Source organism: Aythya fuligula, chromosome 12 (genome assembly GCF_009819795.1).
Source record: "Aythya fuligula isolate bAytFul2 chromosome 12, bAytFul2.pri, whole genome shotgun sequence".
Lineage (NCBI taxonomy): Eukaryota > Metazoa > Chordata > Aves > Anseriformes > Anatidae > Aythya > Aythya fuligula.
Window position 1 is genome coordinate 7,011,957 of NC_045570.1, and position 21,721 is coordinate 7,033,677.

The 21,721-nt window shown below is 39.1% G+C and overlaps 2 protein-coding genes across 2 annotated transcripts in view; both read left to right on the top strand.

Moving 5' to 3' along the window:
- The window catches only part of LPCAT2 (lysophosphatidylcholine acyltransferase 2), a 29,527-nt gene extending 8,285 nt beyond the window's left edge, over positions 1–21,242 (top strand). Inside the window, exons 5-14 of the mRNA XM_032195612.1 lie at positions 1,304–1,364; positions 2,331–2,389; positions 3,670–3,704; positions 5,852–5,906; positions 8,990–9,072; positions 9,615–9,740; positions 10,441–10,594; positions 17,279–17,377; positions 19,192–19,333; positions 19,592–21,242. Coding sequence (XP_032051503.1) covers positions 1,304–1,364; positions 2,331–2,389; positions 3,670–3,704; positions 5,852–5,906; positions 8,990–9,072; positions 9,615–9,740; positions 10,441–10,594; positions 17,279–17,377; positions 19,192–19,333; positions 19,592–19,836 — 1,059 coding nt within the window. The 3' untranslated portion in view covers positions 19,837–21,242. The remainder of the gene's footprint in view (positions 1–1,303; positions 1,365–2,330; positions 2,390–3,669; positions 3,705–5,851; positions 5,907–8,989; positions 9,073–9,614; positions 9,741–10,440; positions 10,595–17,278; positions 17,378–19,191; positions 19,334–19,591) is intronic.
- CAPNS2 (calpain small subunit 2) lies at positions 12,122–12,884 on the top strand. The gene has a single exon (XM_032195613.1). It carries the CDS (start codon positions 12,122–12,124, stop codon positions 12,866–12,868), a length of 747 nt encoding a protein of 248 aa, XP_032051504.1. The 3' UTR covers positions 12,869–12,884.
- Positions 21,243–21,721: the final 479 nt, after the last annotated feature.

The window sequence follows — 21,721 nt, forward strand, 5'->3', positions numbered from 1 at the left end:
GTTATGGCACAAAGAGCCTATGAGTCAAGTAATCTGGGAATCTCCGAGACTGAATCAGCTACAGCTGGGGGTATCAGAGGGTGATTCCTAGTCCTGTGCAGCGGCCACACCTTCCTCCTTGACCACAAGATGATGTCTCTGATACCCTCAGCAGAGTGCCTGGGCTGCATTCTTTTAGCACAACACAGAGGAGTAGCTGGATTCCCAATTCCTTCCTCCTGAAACCGAAACACGACAGGCTGCTCAACACTCGCACTTATTAATAGCATAAGCTCCTGATTATTGCTTCTCCCAACCCTGTACCAAAAGAAAAGGGGAAGAAGGGTATGATAGCTTACTGCTTGGGCAGTCACTAATATGTTTTCTGGGGCTTATGATGTATGCCGAGCAGAAACATGCCCATTTTTGTGCCCATAGCACCGGCATATCATATCTTAGAACGGCCTGTGTCTCCTGAGCAACAATCCCTCCTTCATCTAGCCTTGACCTGTTAATTCGGACTGAAGTGGGAGCACACCTTGAGCCCTCTCAATCCAGACCAGTTCTTGTACTGAGATTCTGTGGAATGCTGCTTATAATCCTATAGTGATAGGAGAAATACAAAGCTTCTTTGTATTCCATAGGGGGCTGAATTCAGTGTGTCACATTGCGGCTCGCTACACGTCTAATCTGGTATTTTTCAGAAGCTAACTCAGAGTCCTTCTGGGTATTTGCTGTGTCTGAATCATTCAGAGGCTGTGTAGTGGTGTGTAGTGCCATCAGAGCTCTGCATCAGAGATACACCTACACTCTCTGCCTTTTGCTGCTACCCCTTAAGCTGTGATCTTCTCATCATAGCTGGCATCTTGACTCATGTTGATAGCATCTGTGCCTGTAAATGCTCAAGTGCCTCACGCACTTCATGTCAGTCCAGACTCTTGGTGATAATACACTCAGCAGTTCAGTAAGAAACTGCTGGCAGAGAAACAAAGAGAAGCAATTCTCCTATCATTACCAAAACTAAACATCTCGAGTCAAACACTGGAAACATTTTGTCCTGTATTTCTGAACTGATAAAGGCCTGTCCCCAAAATTCCTTTCATACAAAGCATTTGTTTCCAAATCAAGATGAATCAGGTTGTTATTACTGTGGGCATCCTTTACTAATTCATTCTATTCTTGTTGAAATAGTAATGGTATTCTTGTGATGCAGTGTAACACGTTACAGACCTGGCATAAAAATTCAGCCTTCATATAAACTGATGCTGAATTATAATCCTTTTATGACGTGTATATATTTGCTTTCTTTCTCTTTAAATCCAAGATACTGATTTTCCCAGAAGGCACCTGCACAAACCGATCTTGTCTGATCACATTTAAACAAGGTGAGAAATTTTGTCACATCTTTGTTGGAAAACAATGTATGAAATACTAGTCTGGTAGCTCTGGTATGGCTTTCTGCAGGTACGTACCCACAGCAGCATTGTGGTGATGTGTTCTGTTGTTAAAGTTTCAGTGCTGTTTTACATCATTGATGTTTCAGTCACTCTAAACCCGCTATTTTATACTATCATTTGACTTTTCTCATTTTCGGGATTTTGTAGGTTGCAAAATATCTGTGCTGCATACTTGTTTGTATTTTTTTGTTGTTGTTTCTTTAGTTACCCAGAAAAATGACTGACTACTATGACATAAACTACCAAAATGCATCCTACTTACGATGTTCCTTTAACTCAGCCTACAGTTGTGCGAACTTAGTTTCCTGTAAATTTTGTCATGCAAGACTTAGCAACTAAACTATGAAATCTGTTTGTGTGTGGCTTAGCAAGATAGGCCAATAGATTATTCTTAACACGGAAAGGGGCTTGATAGCATCACTGACCATTAGCCTGTTGTGCTGCACTTCAGTTAAAGCCACAGTGCTCTCCTTTCTTACTGTTGTACAGTGTCTTTGGTAGCAAAGTTGCAAAACCAGTACTAAATGCTCAGATTCCTATCACTTACCAAGATGATCAAAACAGAGAAGACTTCAGGAAACACTCAACAGCCTTGTGAGAATCTAATCCTTTGAAATAAATGGCAATCAAGTGGAGGAAATACACAGAAAATCAGTTTGAACAGTCCAGGGATCTGAGACAGCTTTCTCCTTGCTTTTTGTCTGTTCTGACATATTACTAGTTGCACTGATGATTTTATGGGAAAAAAAAAAAAAAAAAAAAAAAACCTTTTCCATTCCTCTGGCCTTGAAAAAAATCTTCTTCCAAATATCCTATCTTACTTGAATCTCTTAGAACTTCCAACTGCTGTATGAAGCTCAGTCTTAACAACCCATACAACTTTTTTGGTTGCAGGTGCATTCATTCCACGAGTTCCTGTGCAGCCTGTGCTGCTCCGATACCCCAACAAGCTGGTGAGCAGAACATTCTTGTATCACTAACTGGTAATCTGGAAGTCAAAATACTGACTTAGAGTGTACCTAGGCTAAATGTTTTGCTTTGTAACTGAAGAATCTATTGCCCTGAGCTTATCATTGGAGAATTCCAGGCTTCCCAAGAATCAGCATGATGTAATTGCTATTCTGATTGCGAAAAACTTACTTCTGGGCATCTTAGCTGTACTTCAAGGAAGAGGAAATGTAAGAAAATATTGCAGCGGAAGTTAGAAACTTCCTGCAAAGTCACAGAGTCTGTGCTTGGAAGTCTAAAATGCACACAACTTCCCTACTAGTTATCCTTTTTTGGTCAAGTCCTCTTACTGCAGGCAGGTTTTCTGAACAAAAGCAAAGCTGAACCATGCACTACTTCCAACACCCCTTTCTTTCACGCAGCTCAAGAGGGCAGCTTTGCAGATGGTTCTTTTTGTGTAACTTTCATTTGTCTTGCTGGGTAACTGTTTACACTCCCTGCCAAGTATAGGGGTAAAGCCATATGGCTCCATTTCACTGACAGGTGTAATACTGGGACACAAGTCTGGCGACTGTTAACGTGTTTTTTTAATTCCCTGCTCAACACACAAATCCAGAAAAGAACAAACTTTTAATTTATTATTTACAATGATTCCTATGTAAAATCCTTTTGCAGATCAATTTCAAAACAGTGAACCACTTAACAGGGACTGGAACTGCATTTCACTGATAGGATGTAAGGATCTGCAGCACACGCTGTAAAAATTATATATAAGAAGTAATAAACATAGAATAAGAAAAAAATGCAAAGCCAAAAAAAAAAAAAAACACAAAGAAAAAGCATGATAGATTACCTATGCAGAGATGTCCTTGAAAACACATTTAGGGACAATATAACATATATATTTACGTCCTTGTCCAGCGTATTTAGGAGGCTGCCTTTCTAAGTGGACTGTGAAGTCCACTTCAGAAGACTTATCAGGTACTTTTTATCTACTTCTGTTGTTTAGATTAGAATGAATGAGAATGAATGATTTAAAACATCTAAATAACCACTGAAGTTTTATTCCTAATTGTTGATAGAACACAAGTCTGCCATGCTTATTTCCAATTTTTTACAGCAAGAAATCCTAGACATATGGTCACCTTTATTTATTTTCACTACAGCACTATAACACCATCACCTGCTTTTACTAAACTTGTGCCTGTTTTATGTTGTAACCTATCTGCTCTCTAACTTTGATCTCATCTTGTCATACATTTCTGTGTTTTATTTTTATCCTTAGGATACTGTGACCTGGACATGGCAAGGCTATTCACTGTAAGTTTCTTAATCCTACTAAAAATTACACACATTTTTTTCCCCATTGCTAAACAGTCTGCCAGACAGATTGGGCAAAGTTAAGACTCATGATCCTCTACGTGGCTTTTTTTATGAGGGGGAAGTTCTTGGAGATAATGCTGTCATGCAGTAGATTTCATATCTGAACGGGTAGAGGAGGAGTTTTCAAACAGGAAAACATTATTTCCATCTCTGCCACTGCTTTGTTTAATTTTCTCCTATGTTTTGCATATTACATTAGACCAAGGGAAAACTGGAAATTCTTTTTCTTTTGGGAACAATCAGTGGCCATCAAAGACCATTGATATTAACAGTTTCCTACATGGTATAGAAACAAGAGAAAATAAATGTTATTTTATCCCCTCCATCTATTTTTTCCACACCTTCCTTGAAGAATAACATGACAATAGGTGAAGAAGACAGGCAAAACAATTATGTTTCCCTGTCTTTCTATTCTGACATGTAGGATTATTTTTGCTTTTACCTGACTCAACAAAAGCAATTGCTTGAGATGCCAGTGATGAGGCTAAATATAGTTTCTGACAATTAAACAATGAAAAATGTTTTAACAGACCATTTTGGCTATGGGTCTTGTTTTTTTGTTGCTTTTCTTTTTTGTTGTTGTTGTTTTGTTTTGTGTTTTTTTTTTTTTTTTTTTTTGGCAATACAGGTGGTCTTCTGATATGATAAAATATTTTATTAAAAAACTTCCATAAACTGTACTGAAAATACCAAAATTACTGTCTGGGAAGCACTTTTCAGCTCATAAACACTCACTAGAACATTATGTGGATTTGCAGAATTCATAGACCATACTTTCATGTGGAATATGTAATGCATCTAAGTGCAGCACTACTGATTTACGATGTGACTAAAATTTTCAGACAACTGATTTGAGACATATCTGAACTAGCGAAGTGGCGCATTTTAAATGCTCTACTTAAAAGTGTCTTTTAAGCTATCGTTAGTTAATCCTACCACTCACAAACTTATAGAATGGACATTTTGAAAGCTGACTTAGATGAAAATACCCATCTTCTTTAGTTTAGATTTTTCTTGTTATTGCTGTCAGTTATCAGCACGCTGATAGTAATATATAGTACAGATTCAGTAGCATACTATAGATTACTCCAACGAAGCATTTATACTCAAAGATTTAAAATAATTGTCTTTAGTTGTGAGGGAAAATGCAGAACTTGCAGTCTTCATAAAACACCTTGGGTATTGCAGCCAGAATGGACAGTACCAGTCTCCTTCTCAGAAACCTCCTGACCCAGTTTCTGCTTTCACTTGTTACTTTTCTATTTTTGTGTTTTACTGAGTGTCATGCCTAAAATTACATACTAGGAAATCAAGCATTAAGGGTGGATTCCTGCAGAGAGCAAAAAGGATCACTTAGTTTTGCATTTTTTCTCGTTTTTATTTTTTCAAATTCAGGAACAGAAGAAAGATTGCTTTAAAGTTTCCTACTCTAATTTACATGATTTAAAGTGGAGAGCAAATGTACATTTCTGCTTAAAAATCTCAGTGAACAAGTCATAAATAGAAGTGGATATGCTTATTCTTTTTCCCAGCTTCTTCCTCTCCCTACCTGTTAAAACTTGTCCATTTCTTAAAGCACTGAAGGTCCTGGACACACTGACACTTAATTAACATATTTGTGTAAACATGACTATAATTTGCAAAGTGGGTAGCAAATAGTTACAGATCCTTGCTTCAGTTCTGCAGAAGGAAGTTACTGGCTGTTTTGCAGATAAGAGAATAAAAGATAGGGAAGTAAAGCTGCTTCTCAGAATCAAAGCTCTTAAAGCTTCAAAATCCGTTATGTGTTCACCTCTTTAAAGATAAAATAACACATACACATTTTGCTAGCCAAAGAATTGTATAGTATTGTTAATAAGTATGACAACTGATAACAGGTTGCCTGCCCAGTGAGCAGGCAGCCAGTGTATGCAGAATCCCTATAGAAAAACATCAAACAACATTTCAGGAAACTTTACTGCAAGGTACTTAAAAACCTCGCCCAATATTGGCTGTGTTTTCATCAATGCTTCAGAATGTTTCATCTGCAAATACTTTTTTTTAAAATAACTGTCTTTTTTTTTCTCTCTCTTCTCCACCTGCAGAAAAGAGCTATTTGTAATGACGATGTGTCAGCTCTTCACAAGAGTAGAGGTTGAGGTAAGAATTAAAAATAATCTTATACTAAGATTCAGTAACTCCTACTGAGTTCGTACGTCAGCATAAATTCACGTTCTTAGTCACTGCTAGTGATCTATAAACAAATGTCTCAGCAACAAGAACAGTACCACGGTGAAAATATATTCAGATCTGTTGTCCACATCTCTGTATCACTTAACCTGATGCGTTCCTAAATGAAAGTTGGCAGAAAAGCCTTTATTTTTAAAGCACTGTGAAATCATTGCTAACTTGCTATGTCCATTTAACAATTATAATACATACTAGTAAAGGTAACTTGTCTTTTTTTTCCCACCTTCTCATTTCCCTGCTGCCTTGAAAACCTTTTTGTCTTCCTCACCACCTTCCCAGGCTGAACTCTAAAAGGCTTCTGCAACTAAGAGCTCAAGGACTCTGGTGTTTGTACTGTGGAGAAAGCTGAGCCTTGATCAGTAAAATCAGTAGCAGAGCACACAGACAGACGAATGACAACTGACATAAAGTACACACTTCATAACAGCAGTACACTTACTCTAACAGCTTGCTTCCTGTCAGAGTCAACGTTCAGAATGCAGTCGTGAGGAGCCAGATAACAGCTGTGATCACTTTAAGGGTTGTACTTCACATTCCATGACAGACCCCAAAGATTGTCAGTATCAAGCAATTTGGTTTAGGGACCTGAGTAATGGGAGAAATTCAGACAGCTTTTGCTGCTTATTTGAAAAATACAGAACTCACAAAGTTGTGCAGAGCTCTCTGAACACAAGCAGTGTTGCTGCTACTAAAATCTAGCAATACAGTCTTTGTTGTCAGTTAAATTCATTTTAAGGGAGCATCTTGTATACTATAATACATGCAATAAACAGTTATATTTATGGAATGTGTACTAAAGATAGAATTCTCCCCATGATTTTACACAGAAGGACATACCTGTGTAATTCATATACGTGGGAACAAGAAGTAATTAATGTAGCCCTTCCAGTAGGAGGTTTATTTCCTCCTACTTCAGAATGGAACTCAAACTTGCCTGTTAGAAAATAAATTCTGTTCCCAAAGGTGAAACCAAAACATGAAGAAATACACAGCTTTCACAGCAGCACGTGTCCCCAGGGTGAAAATAATTGCAAATCATTGATGCAAAAGTCCTACCAAAAGACCAAAGAGAAGGGGCAGATTGACCTGCAGAGGGAGGAAATCAGACTACTCCTTTTAGCAGTGGACTGCCACATGCTGTGAACAAGCAGCCTCTCCATTCCCATCCGTACTGCTCTGCCTCTTCCTACAGTGCATCAACCATGATGCAGAATTGCAGTCCGAGGAAGTATCTAGCCAAATTGTGTATATTGACAATTAAACAGTGAACGTGGCCGTGAGTTTTATGGCTGCAAAAATTGCAGCATTTGGAAAATTCTGAAAGAAGATAGACCAGGTCAAAAGCAAATCAGAGAAGAATTTTTGATACTGAAAGTGCTGTGAAGAATTTTTCTTATAGGATTGCAATTTGACAGCAAAGGTATACTTAGTAGTCATCACCCGATAAGCAGCTGGGTGTGTGTGAGATCATACATGCCTCCTTGGGAGGCCAAGAAACCAAATTCTTTACCTCCTGTTCTGGTTTCTGGCAAACTGGTTTTATGAATAATTAGTGGTAGGCAGGTTTTTTGAAAAAGAGGTGGTGTTTCACCTACCAAAAATCTAAATTGCTGCCTGAGCAAGACCTCAGCCTCAAATGATATAATGACCACCTACAAGACCATAAACCATGTTTACACAGATAAACTTCTCAGATTTGTTTTCTCATCTTACCCAGTGATAACACTGTTCTCCATGTGTGTACAAAGTATCTGTGTTTCCTCAACCTAAGGGTTACATGACTTCTGCAGGGGAGTTGTAATAAGCAGGGACATGTGTCAGCCTTGAACAGAGCTGGAAGCTCCTTGTAGAAGGAATGAAATCTCAAAACTTCGTGTGAACTGCTGGGCCCCTGCTGTCCTTCCGGGAGAGAAAACTCCTGGCTATAAACAGAGAATTGTTATGGCTATTTGACAGATAACTTGTTCCATGAACTTACTGGTTTTGGTCATAAAGAGGCAGCATACTTTAAAATCAAAGACAAAAAGGCTGGTCGGGATGGACTGTATCTATAGTTACCAGTTGGATGTAGTTACCATTATGGTAGTGTATCACCAACAACTAGATAAAAAACTGAAGAAACATGTTGACAGCTATTTAGCAACTGTGTCTGCTAATGAAGTGTGCAACATCTTACACTTCTAGCATTGCTGTAGTCTAGGATTGAAGGGCAGGACTGCGGGATGAGAGGCAGCGTAAGTGAGATAACTGATAATCACAAATGAGAATTGGTACAGGAATCTGAGCTGCAGCTGACCACTCTGTAGACTGAAGGAGGAAGAACAGAATACATACCTGCACACACACCTGCTGTAATAGACATCTGCTTAGATATCTGCTCTGTTTTCCGAGCTTGGGAAAAGAGTGGGTTGTTTTGTTGGGCTTTTTTATTCTCTGCTTGGGGTTGCACAATTTTATAGCATCAGTATCCATTTAGCGCTCTGTTGGTAATTCAGAGCTAAGATCCCATTTTTACCACAGAGGAGAAACTTACAGGAAACTTATCGATCACATCCTGACAGATACAATTAACAGGTACTGGGTGCTACTGTGGCATGTATGGAAAAAAAACTTACAAATCCTACACATACTTTTCCACTAATAATATCATTTATAAGGAATCTTTAAAAATGATTGTACAGGATTTCAGATGTGCATTCTTATAGACACAGCATTTAATTTTCTAACTACATATGTATTTAATTTTCTTCTTTGGAGTTTTAATTTTTCTTTTTTAAAACTGCTTCTACCAACCTTTAAGAAGCAGTTTGGACTAATCTTGTTTGTGAGCCCGAGTTGTTTCTAAAGCAGTTGAGACCTCTAGTGTCCAGTTCTTTCATTGCATGGCTGACCTTTTCTCCTGTTTTTCCCCTATTCCAGACAATAATAAGAAACTGTCCGTGTTGTTAATAAAGTGGTGACTCTAAATTGATCAGATAACTCCTTTCTTTCAGTTTTTGCCTGTTCATGTGCCTACTGAGGAAGAAAAGAAAGATCCCGTTCTTTTTGCCAACAGAGTCCGACAAACCATGGCAACGTATGTAACGTCATAAATAAAATCTTAGAGAACTTTTCTTTCATATCTATCCATATATCCTTTGATATATGCTCATACACATCCTAGCCACGTACTCCAGGTACACTGTCACACAGTTAAGTCCTATGTGCTATACATAGGTGTCAAATTCCTATACCAAAACACCCTTGGATTGCTTTTATGTAGAGCATAAAGCAGATTATGTTGGAACATAATATGTTCAAAACATGTAAAGCTGAAGTAAAATCCTGCCTTACTTGCTTGACAAGAATATGTAAATGGTTCTCTAAGGTTACTGGAATGCATTTACAAGACTGTAAATCTTAAACCATCATGACACTGCCATAACATTTCAAAGTATGGCTTCACAAAATGTATTGCTCTATCCTACCTTCAGCAAAGCAAGAATGAATTATCGTTTTGTGTTTTGTATATTAGCAAAGCCAAGCTGAGGTGGTGGGAACAGGAACAGTCAACTCAAGGTCATTTTTATATAATAAGTTGATTTTCTTTTTCCTTAATTTTCTTAATTTGTTTTTCAGTGCTTTGAACGTGCCAGTCACTGATCATACTTTTGAAGATTGCAGACTGATGATTTCAGCAGGACAGCTAACTTTGCCCATGGAAGCAGGGCTGGTGGAGTTCACCAAAATTAGCAAGAAACTCAAGTAAGGGAAGTTAAGCTGTTGGTGGTAATAATTACTGCCACGTTGCAGTTCATTTGTCATCTATAAAAAGAAAAGTGACCTGACAACTGACCTGGCATGGCTGTGGTCAAATATAAAGTCTGTGCACTGTGAATCTAGACTTGTTACATATGTGCCACACACTTATTTATACAACTCCGTCTGGAAAAATCTTCAGTAGTTACATGGCAATCATAATTATTCTTACCAAAGTGCAGAGCTGTAATTTTATAGAGAGATCAGATGCTTCCCAGGCTGCAGCAATATTAGTGTTTGGGTAGAGAGTTAGCTAACAGAGTTGCGATATATACCCTTCTGTTAAAGAAATATTCACAGTAACACCTAACGTAGCAAAATAATGTTATACCTGAATTTATGGCAATGAAAACAAAACATCTCCACTGGACTAGCCTGTTGATAATAGGTTTGGGAAGGTAATCTAAGGAATTCTGAAATACCCAAGGATAGAACTGGCTGCTTTTAATACTAGTGGCCATGGGGGGGCAGTCCTTAATTGCTGATTTCATACAAAATATCAGCCTGGAAGTACAGCATTTCCAGTGCTGTACACTCACACTCTTGGCTATTTTTTGTCTTTGAACACTATAATAACTCCTACTGAAATTCCATCTGTTCAAGATCTGCTGTATAGAAAAACCTCCTCTCCCTCATGTTTGCATAGCCTAAAATGGAATCACGTCAGAGAGCAGTTGGATACCTTTGCTGCTATTGCAAGTGCTTCCAAAGGGGGAAGAATTGGAATTGAGGAGTTTTCAGAGTACTTGAAGCTGCCTATTTCAGATGTCCTCAGAGAGCTGTTTCACCTCTTCGATAGGGTGAGTAGTCTGTTACCTGGCTGGAGATTTGTTGGCAATGTTTTGTTAAGAACTACATCCCAAAGGATATTTAATTCATTACATCCAGCTTAGTAAATGCTTCTTGGTTAGCAATTCCACAAGCTAGACGGGTGACTCATACAGTTACCATTTTTTGTTTTGATGGAAAGAAATTGGTCAGTTTGGAGTTGTGAGTTAACAGCCATGTCTTGGAACAAGTTGCTGCACCACCATCACCAGATGATAATCTCCACGCTGGTAGTGGCTGAATATTTGCTTTTGCCTACTGAGATTTTGCTCTCATTTACATTCTGACAGCTTAATTAAGTGCTGTAGTTATAAGTAGATAATTTAAGGCAGATTGAAGCTAACTAGAGTGTGTTCCTGCTGTGTTTGTGAAAGGTGCTATTAGACACTGTAAAAACTCCTTTTGCCTGTCTCCAACCATAAAGAAGGCATGTGCCAGTGCTAATCTGATCATCTAGGCTTTTCTCCATATTTTATACTTGTCCCTGAAGATAGGGAAAATTGCTGTGTGGATGTGCCCCTCTGACTACACCAGAAACCTAAGTAACTAGAGTACAGTGTAGAATTCATCTTACTGTATGTGTCCCATATGTGCTACACTGGAAGCAGCATGTTTTACTGGAAGTGCTTATGAACCAGTTTGTTTCTCATCTTGGGAGCTTTCCTAATGCAGCATCACTCTTCCTAGTCAAGTTAGATCTAGCAGTACACCTGTCCTTGGGAGGGCAAGTTGTGTTGATTTGAACTTCCAGGATTTTCCCAAATACAAAGGATTTACAGACTTTAAAATAGATATGTCAAATGTATTTCTGTAGTTGCTGAATGCACAGAAGCTCTAGCAGATAAGGCACGCATCCTTTTTCCATTCCTGCCTCCTCGCCTTGGACTGTTGGCTCCTATGAGCACATAGCTGAGTTCTGAAGCACAGCACAAATGTAAGAGAAGTACAGTGTGGCAACCAAAATAATTAAAGGCAATCAAGATTCTTTTCACCTCCCCTTTCTGGCACAACTGCTTCAGTGACTGGAATTTGCAACATAATGCACAATTCACCAAAAAGCTGAAGGCATAAAATATTGCAAGAACAGTTGAGACTCTAGTAAGCTTTCCCTGTATTCATCTTTAGGAGAGAAGCTTTACAGAGAAATGGTCACACTAAGGTGGAGGGCTCTTTTCAAACTGCTTCAGTTATGAGAATATGTTTCTTGAGACTTGTCCTTTCTGGCTTTCAGTCTCTTCAGGTTTTTTGCTAAAAAGATTTATCAAATCTCATAAAGCTAAATATGCAGACAAGAAGAAAGAAGCAGAGGCATATCAACGACTGGCAGAAACTGCTGAGATCTGCGATAACTCTGGCAGCTGAAGACATGCACAGACATGGTAAAGTCTAAGCACGCAGATAAGCTGTGTTCTACCCACACCCAGCTCAGACACAATACGGCTTTGGAGAGTTACAGAAGCACTGGATCTCTGAGTAACTCCCTTCAGAAAATCTTTGCAATGTTCCTGGCTAAAGCTTTGCTGAGTGGAGGAAGCAGTAGTGGCCGTGGAGGAAGCCTCGCACGTGGCCTTGGAGGTCTCCTCACAGGAGGCGGACATGGAGGGAATCTTGGAGGACTTGTTGGAGGTCTTGTCAATCTCATAAGTGAAGCAGCAGCTCAGTATAATCCAGAGCCACCTCCACCTCCTTACAACCATTTTACAAATGTTGAAGCTCATGAGAGCGAGGAGATTAGACGGTTCCGTCGCCTTTTTGTCCAGCTGGCTGGAGATGATATGGAAGTATCTGCTACCGAGCTAAGGGACATCCTGAACAAAGTGCTTTCCAGACATCAAGACCTGAAGACAGATGGCTTCAGCTTAGACACATGCCGTAGCATGGTAGCAGTCATGGACAACGATACAAATGGCAAACTGGGCTTTGAAGAGTTCAAATATCTGTGGAACAACATCAAGAAATGGCAGTGCGTATACAAGCAGTATGATACCAACCAGTCAGGCACTGTTGGGAGAGCTCAGCTGCCGGAGGCCTTGCGGGCTGCTGGGTTCCACCTGAACGAAGAGCTCTGCCAGGTAATCGTGCGCAGATATGCCAGCGAGGACGGTAGCATGGATTTTAACAACTTCATTAGCTGCTTGGTGCGCCTGGACAGCATGTTCCGGACCTTCAAGTCCCTGGACCAAAATGGAAGTGGGCAGATCAAAGTAACCATTGACGACTGGCTGCAGCTGACCATGTATTCGTGAAAGCATAGCAAAGAAGAATAAGCTTTATCTGAAAGATCCACATGGAAGACTGCAATCCTGTATTATCAAGCTGTAGTCTTTTCCTTATTCTAGGGTAGATGTAGGTAGAGGTACTTAGCTTAGATTTAAGTGCTGTGATTCCTCTTGTGCATGTGTTAGTCTGCTATTCTGGAGGGTTTGTGCAAGTTATCAGTTGTGCAGATGCATAAGTCTGTCTCAGAAAGCTATGTCTAGACTCTGAAATGAGGGAATATGTTGAAGGATCAAAGCTTAGTTATTTCCTCACATAAAGCAGGCTTGCATAGGAATATAGCCATTATTTAAAAAGCTCTAAGTTTGGTGGGGTTTTGTGATGTTACTGTTCCAATTTGTCAGCATTCAGTAAGCTGAAATAAAGCTCTGCTTGCCTGAAGGCAGTCACCAGTAGAGTTGAATGAATTCATAAGTTGTGCAGTTATTTCTAACAAGGGAATAAACATTAAAGTTTCAATGACTATAATGATCAATGAATTTACATAATCATATTTTACTTCCTTCGTATTTCTGCTTTTTCATGCTTGTCTGCTAAACAAAACCTGAGTAGAAGTGCCACTTCTACCTGCTAGCCAGGGCAAAATTGAAGGCATATAAGGCTACTTTTACAACCTTTTTCTCCTTCCTACGACTCTATTACCGTATCTTTTCTCTCTCTCCTTGAAACCTTATTGTAGTTATAATGAAAACAACTTAAAATATTACATTTATATTTAGAGAAGCTTGCCGTAGTAATGCAGTCACACAGCAGCCAGCCAGCCAAAATCAACCTCTGGCTATTAGACATAACTTTGCATCAGGGTGCAGCATCCCACTCAGGCTAATGGCAGAGTTTCAAGATGTTGAATTTTGAGTAATACAACAAGAAATAACACCAACTGCTAAAGGTGTATTTTTCTGAATTAAGGAATACATAACTGAGGATAAACAGTTCTTGTTCTGCGAACTAACGAGGAAGATTTCTCAGCAGGGTTGCTTTAAAAGCAAGTTGGCTAGGGTGTGTGCTGCCCGATGGGAATGTGACACCAGGAGTGGAGCAGGCAGCAGCTGCGCACAGCCTCCATGTGTAGGAGTCCAATGCCCCTGCTCCTCGCAATGTCTCCATCGGTGACTAACAGAAATACCACACAATACCTGCAAGGCAACTGGATGCTAATGCAGTACTGAGGTTTGGTTTGGTTTCTACATTCCCATACTTTTGATTTTTAAATCTTAGAGTTGCACTCGGCCAAGTATTTTCCAAACTGATCAAATCTCCTCCCTGGTATACTTGCAACAGCTTTTTACTTGCAACTTAGGAAGAAACTTACAGCTTTTGCTCTTTTTTTTTTTTCTTTTTCCTCCTGCACTGTGTTTAATACCAAGCCAGGTAACACAAAGAGTAAAAATACTTGTGTTGGCTCAAACTGTGATGAAAGAAGTCAGTCCCTTTCAAATGACATTCACCCTCACCCCATGTATTCAATGGAAAAGTGCAGTTATCCACAGGGGCATTTGGGCTCTCTGAGTAACAGAAAAGTGGGTGTTGAGAGAAAACGTGATGCCTCCAGGGGAGCACCACCCTACCAGGTTTGCTTCAGAATTCCCTTTCTGACAAGATACAACTTGCATGTAGCAACAGGCAGTTGAAATTTTTGACTGAGAGCAAAAGCCTCTTATATAATGAGCCTGGGTGTGAACACGAGCCATGCAAGTGCAGTTCCTCTCCAGGTGGTCCAGTTGTGGCTTCTCTCTGGTAGCCCTGTAGCCAGCTCAAGGTTTACTTAGCTAATCAGAACAGGAATGACCACTGCACATGTGCACTTCATTTTTCCTGTCGCCTTTGTACAATACGAGTTTCGGGGCAGTAGTATTTTGAATTTTACTGACTGCATCTGTCTTGCAGAGAGCTTTGCCAGCTGCCTAAAGCTAACTAGTTATCTAGCTTTGATCTCCTTGCGCAGCCATAAATGGAGACTGTTTATGGCAGTGGAAACTTCCTTCTCCAAAGAGTAACGTTCATTATATTATATAAAAACTACATCAAAACCCTAGTTACCCCACATGCTGTAGCACAGATAGTAGCAGAAAACTTGTTTGCTTTAAGAAAACCAGGGCTGTTGAGCCTACACTCTTTTGGTTATTTTAATAATATAATTAAAAACACATAAACATGTTCTACTTTGATATTTAGAGAATTGGAGCTTAGCTCACGATTCCTTAAAATACGCTTGGGTGTATCGGCTGCAAACACAGCTAGGTATGTGTACAACAACTGTTGTAGTTGCTCTTTTGTGCTGGTGCTACAGAAACATGGAAGGTTTTCCAGTGTTTTCAGTTTTACTTCCATCTCTCTTCCCAGGCAACAAACCCTATCATTTCTCCTTAACCAAAATGCCAGAGCATATGGAAGTTAGCCAGCATCCTAGGGCTTAGTAAACCTAGTCACAACATGATCTTACAAGTATAGTAATTTCATTTCATACTCAAGCTGCTGGCGTTCTCTGTATCAGATTGCTCTCAGTTTTGATTATTGGGTTTTAACACTTTAAGTAGAGTAACGTGAGCCTTGTTAGCTCTTGTCATTTTTCCATGTGCAGCCAAAGCTGTGTTTACCAATTTCAAAAGTTGTTTTTGAATTAATTTTAAGTTTACTGTCCAATTCTTTTTCTGTGATAAATATTCTTAACTTTATGTATGTTTATATATTCTAATGCCATCAAACAATCCTTTGCTAAGAATGAAATCTATAAAACTGTCCAAAAATAATATTCCAAAGCCCTTTGGACAATTATTATCTACATTGTTGCTTCAGTTGTCTTAAGAGTTTAAGTTTATAATGTTACATTTCAAAGCTAGGGCTTTTATAATTAGGAGAACTGCGACACGGCCAAAATACTTAAAGTGAACCTCTGCTGCACAGTGACACAACTGATTATTAAATAAAACAGCATTTAGGAGAGAATACTGCCCTTTTCCAACGATTAAAAGCTGACAAAAGTTGTATCCCTTGACACGCACCAGACTTAAAACTATTAATGTTTTTGCTAAACAACTATCTTAAGATCTAATCCCACTAACAGAAATCCCTGTTTTCTAGAGCCCAAGACTTCCAAAGCACTCTACAGAGCAGCCTTAGCATTTCTCCACTGGGGAGCTCCATATTCCACTAGTCAGCAGGAGAAAACCAGGAACAGAAAGGTTAAGCGTGGTATGCTGAAGTGGGCATTGGAAGCTGGTGGGAGAGCCAGGAATAGAAGCGAGTTCTGGCTGTTCACTACAGATTTACCCAGGAGACCACCCCTCTTTCACTTGGCTGAAATGTTTTGTGCTGTTCGTTCTCAGACTTAGGGAGTCCACTTAAGAAAAAATAAAAATCTTGAAATGTACAGCACATTATCCATGAAAGGAACTCTGCTTTACATTTTTGTTTGCTTTTTAAATGTTTTTGACGAATGTCCTTAACTGTGAATGTTCCAAACTATGAGCTGCGAGTCATCACAGCTATGCTTTCATTAGCTGCTCTGGGTCTCGTCACCAACGCTAACATATGGCTGCTTCCCTAGGCTGGATGTTTCCCAAAACCATCAAGAAAACTTTCAGTGTGGTCACAGGAACATTACTGACTTAAACATGTATTCCAGTGGGCGTTTACTGTTTTCCCTGTCTGGAAATACAATGCAGCTTACATGGAATTAATCACAAATCCCATCAACGAAAGCTCCAATTGAAAGAGCTGTGTAGTTACCGTGTGGAAATGTTCATTCAGGTCAAAACTGCAATTATCAGACAGGCTGCTACAATTAACTCATTGCATTTCTAGCTTACAATGTATTTGCTTCAAAACAGCATGTAGGGCAATGCATTTGCTTCAAAGAAAAGCTTAAGATAGACCATGTTGATTTACTGCGTCGTCAGGCTGTACTTTTGCTGGCGTATATTTTATTGCTGAAGGTTCTTAGGAAGAATTAACTCAAGGCAACAGCCTCCCTGCTGCCCTTTTTATTCTAGGATGTTGCATTAGTCTGAGATAGTGCTACATGAACGGTTCCATTTCCCTTAAGCACCTGTATTCCAGTTCTTGTTAGGGGTTTCTTGGAGGCCATACGCAAAAGAAAATCTCCTTGTTTTAAGTTGTTTTAAATCTTTTCACTTGTGTGTTTATAAGATAGAAATTGATACCTATTGATGCCCCAAATTGGGGATCAATTTCTATTTTGCTACTTCATCCCTATTATTACACAAAGTTTGAAAGCTGTTAGTATTTTATCCAGGAAGAAAAAAGGCCCTTAATGTTGTAGCTGTCTTAGTGCATGTTGCATAGTTGATTAGTACAACAGCTTTTAAAGTGATTTGCACTATTAGCCATAACTCCTGCCATATATATTTTGGTTTCAGAATGGAGATGGCACCATCGACTTCAGAGAGTATGTAATTGGTTTGTCTATTCTTTGTAACCCAGCCAACACAGAAGAGACTATTCAGATGGCATTTAAGGTAAGTTCAATTTAGTGTAAATCTACAAACCTGACAAATCAAGACTGACTGTGAATCTGTTAGTTTTCAAATCATAAGTTTATAGCTTCAATCTGTTATGCAAATGTGAGTAATTCTCTTAAACCAATTGACATTTAGAGTGTGAAGGGGAGGGCAAGAATTGCAGGCATCAACTTCATAGAAAAGGGTTTCAAAAGCCATGTGAAGGCACTAATGAATATGTAACTTGGCAGGCTAACTCCAAAAATGATTCAGCAGCACTTGCAGTTTTTTCCCCTGAGGTTTTTTTCTGCTGTGATTCTTCAGTGTCGCAAGTAGACAATAGTTGGAACACTATTGTAACAATATCCTCTTGAGTCAAGCACTCAGTAGAGTCCCTCTTGTTAACAGCCTAGGAGGTTGGGGTGAGAGGAATCAAGAAGGGCTATTCAGGACTGGCACATCCAAAATTGGGCTGCATCAGAGATCATATATTTGCTTGTCCTATGGTTTCCTGATAGTTTGGGCAGTTGAGGAGTGGTAGCACCTTTCACATCCCAAGTACAAGCATGCAGCATGGAACCAGAGATGCCCATTTTTGAATCTTTGAACACAAAAATGCCTAAGTGCCTTTTTTTTAAAGTAGATATTTGACACAGATTCAGGTATTTTACCCACCACTGTCCTCTTATGAACAGCATTGAACATTGTATTAAGATATTGATCATATTCATCTTAAACTGTATACATTTTAATATTGATTTCAGGAAGTGCCCATATTTTTATGGCAATCCATTATTATGGTTGTTTTGCAGATAAGTGCCACAGCTGTTCAAAGTTGTTGATGCTTCTGGAGGATGGTTTATTACTATAGATTCCTCAGAAGAAGCAAGCCTTTGGTGCTTTATTCTTTTGTTTTCTAGACTACACTCTTCAGTACTGTAACAGTTGCATTGATTATAAAAATTGTAATTCGTTGCCATTCCCAATTTTAGTGTGAAATGACTGGTTCAGCTGGTAAAAAGTCCATTTTGTCCTGAAATGGCACTATGGGTTTTCTTTTGCTACTTGTTTTCTTTGCCACTAAATGTACTGTCCTTCATAATGGGACTCTTTGCCTGTAGCAAGTGCTTAAGAATTACAGCCATCCATCCCTTGTATTTCTCAAGGGGGTGATTCATAGCAGATGCATATTGTCGCTGTGCTGGGAAGGATGGTATGATCAGTGTACATGCACTGCCTGCATTCCAGTCACCAAAATTCCTCTTAATTATAATAATTACTTAGTGGGTGACAGGTCAGATATACTAGAAGTTAGGTATTTTACATCGGAGCGTAAACTATGGCAGGTTTATCAGATGCCAGATGTGCCATAACTGGAAGACTAAATTGGAAGGCTAAAACCTAAGATATGCTAGTATAGAGTGGTTGAATCCAACAGACCCTCAGTATAGCTCACAGTGACAATTATCATAAACCTTTGTTTTAAAGTGTTGTATAAGTTCTCTTACAGAGCTAATGCTGTGAGATTTCTTTACTCTCACAGGTTTGCTGCATACTTTTCCTAGTACAGAATATTCTAATCCCAACTACAGCATGTACATTGCTCTTCTAAATTTCTGCTTAGTATTATTCCAGAGAAAATACATAAAAGCTCTTGTAAGAGAAGGTAGCTGAGGTGGAACCAGTCAGCTGGTCAACTTTTCAAATCCCAGGCATTGTTCACAAATCATCTCTCGAATACTTGAATACTTGGGTATGGGTGGCTGGTTTGTATGCAGAAGGTTCACAGGCATACGAATGCTAAAGCATTTCTACACCTACATCTTTTCCAGCTCTTTGACTTGGATGAGGATGGCACTATAACGGAAAATGAGTTTGCTTGTATCATTCAGTCAGCTCTGGGGGTTCCTGAACTTGATGTTTCTAACCTCTTTAAAGAAATAGATGCAGATGAAACTGGGAAGCTGTCCTACGGTAAGTTACATCCTTTTATAATGAAGAGCACTCTGGTGGTCATACCAACAGTGACACCTCTTTTTCCCCAAAATATCTGCTGGTTTACATATAGTTTCTGGGGAAAACTGTTGCAGCACAGACCCAGATACTTTGCATATGTCTGAGATGCTTCAGAAAAACCTAACTGGAGATCACCTTCATTAAAAGGAGCAGGCTCTGAAATTTTCTTTGGTTCTGTTGCCACACTGTAGTATCTGTGTTTTTTGTATTTTTCAGATGAATTCAAAGACTTTGCACTCAAGCATCCAGAATATGCCAAGCTGTTTACTACATACTTAGACCTACAGAGATACCAGCTAGGTATGTTGGAGGAAGATGACATTCAGCCACCTGAAGCCAAATACACTCCAGTTGGAAATGCAGTCCCAGTCTCAGAAACAAGACCAGTGGCAAGAAATAAAGTCTGTCCTGCAGACAATGAAGAGGATAACTCAGGTACCTCAGACAAAAAGGATGACTGAGAACAGTTGAAGAATTCATCTCTTGAATTCTACAAGAATGTTTTCCCTACCTATTCATAAGCACAACTGAGAGAAAAAAGAGATGAAAGTTGCAATTCAAAAATATATATATATATAGTTTCATTATTTTTTTTTACTTTTCGTATCTCGAAGAGCTATTCCTGTTTGAGTGTAAGGGAAAAAACACTGTAATTATTTTGTCCTCTATGCCAGTATCACACCATTGGGCATGGTTGCTCACTGTCTTCCAAGTTCATGCTTCCACAAAAGCAACAGATGTACTAAGAGGGTTAAAAGGCTCCAGCACTGACAAGACCTTTCACAGTAGAGACTGAGGAGTCCCAATGTATAAAAACAGGTAGAATTTTTGGTGCTGCTCAATTCTTCTACATCTTTGACACGTCTTAAGGCAAAAAATAATTATACCAGAGTGTTTTAATTTGCAAATATCCCTTAGCCTTTCTTCAGAGAGACAGAAATTAGTTACAGGAAGCTGAGAGTTGAAGCTGGTGTTTTCTTTTAGTTGTCCTTAGATTTCCCTTAACTACTTGTGAACTGTAAAGCCTAACCTTCTGAACAGGACATGCTATTTCACTGAGATGTTAACAGTAACAGCTTTAGGCTTACAGGCTAGTTAGAGATGGAAGTGGCTGCATTTCTATACAACAGAAAACTAATCAGAATTCCAAGATAGCAGTTCACAGATCACAGGAAAATGTAGACAATAAGACCCAAGAATTAATGGACTATTTCAAAATAAATAGAATATTGCTTACAATAACAACTGTTCAGGACCACATTAGGAGGAACATTTCAAAACTCAGCATATTTTCATTCTAATAGTTATCAACAGAGGAATGTGACCTTGCTCTGCAAAACTTGAAAGGTAAATATGCTGTCAAACCATAGTTCCAGTAGTTTATACCTACTCTAAAATGGTCTCCTAGAAACCATATTTGCATTACTGTGCCATTACTCATTATGGTTGTAGGGTCTGATTCAAAACCAAGCTCTTTCTGGTCAATGATTTGAGTATGTTTTGCCTCAGTCCCGTCTAGTGCACTGGAAATGGAGCCTTTTCCTTTTTCTGTCCTTCACTTGAATGCACTTTATACAGCATTTTAAATATACAGGTATTTATGCAAATAGCTTCTAATAAAAAGTTGGAGTGGAATGACAGGATATTTTCAAACTAAAATTGAGGTGAGCGAAGTCTAGAATGTCTAGTACCAAAAAGAACCAATTTTCAGCTGGTTTTCATATTTGAAATGTCAAGCTTTGCCTCTAATTTATTGTTTGCATTTTCTGGCTCCAAGTGTATTGCCACATTTAATCTTTTCTGTATTTATAACTGTGCCTATCCTGATGTTTCACGTGCTTAAAATAAATCTATATTTTTACTTGAAGACTTTACTTGAACAATGCATGTCTTCTTAGTACAGTCAGAAGGGCACTCCATCGTGAGGTGCTGGGGGGATTTCCAGGAAATCATCCTTATGATGTCTTACTTTGCTAAACACAATGCAATTCCAAGTGGGTATTTTCAGTTCGGAGTATGAAGGCACTTTTCCTTATGCTATGGCTAAAAATGTAGGACAAGACTGATGCTCTTCCAAAGAGTTACTTCTGCTGACTGCCTCAGCAAGAAGGGATATGATACAAAGTAGACTTGCAGGTATCTGGAAAGATCTCCCTCTCTTCTGGCAGAAAATAAGGCATCACCATTTGTATGTAAAATGAGTGACTCCAACCACGGTTACTGAGAAGTAACTAACATGGCTTTGTGTGATTTGAACATCAGGAGAGAATGAGAGGCAGGGGATACCCTAACCTGGCTGTACAGTTAAGTGAAATGCACGTTAATTCCTTGGCAAGGATGCTTTTG

Bases quoted from the DNA above. Each gene is read 5' to 3' on its own strand.
- CAPNS2 (XM_032195613.1), top strand. From the start codon at position 12,122: ATGTTCCTGGCTAAAGCTTTGCTGAGTGGAGGAAGCAGTAGTGGCCGT.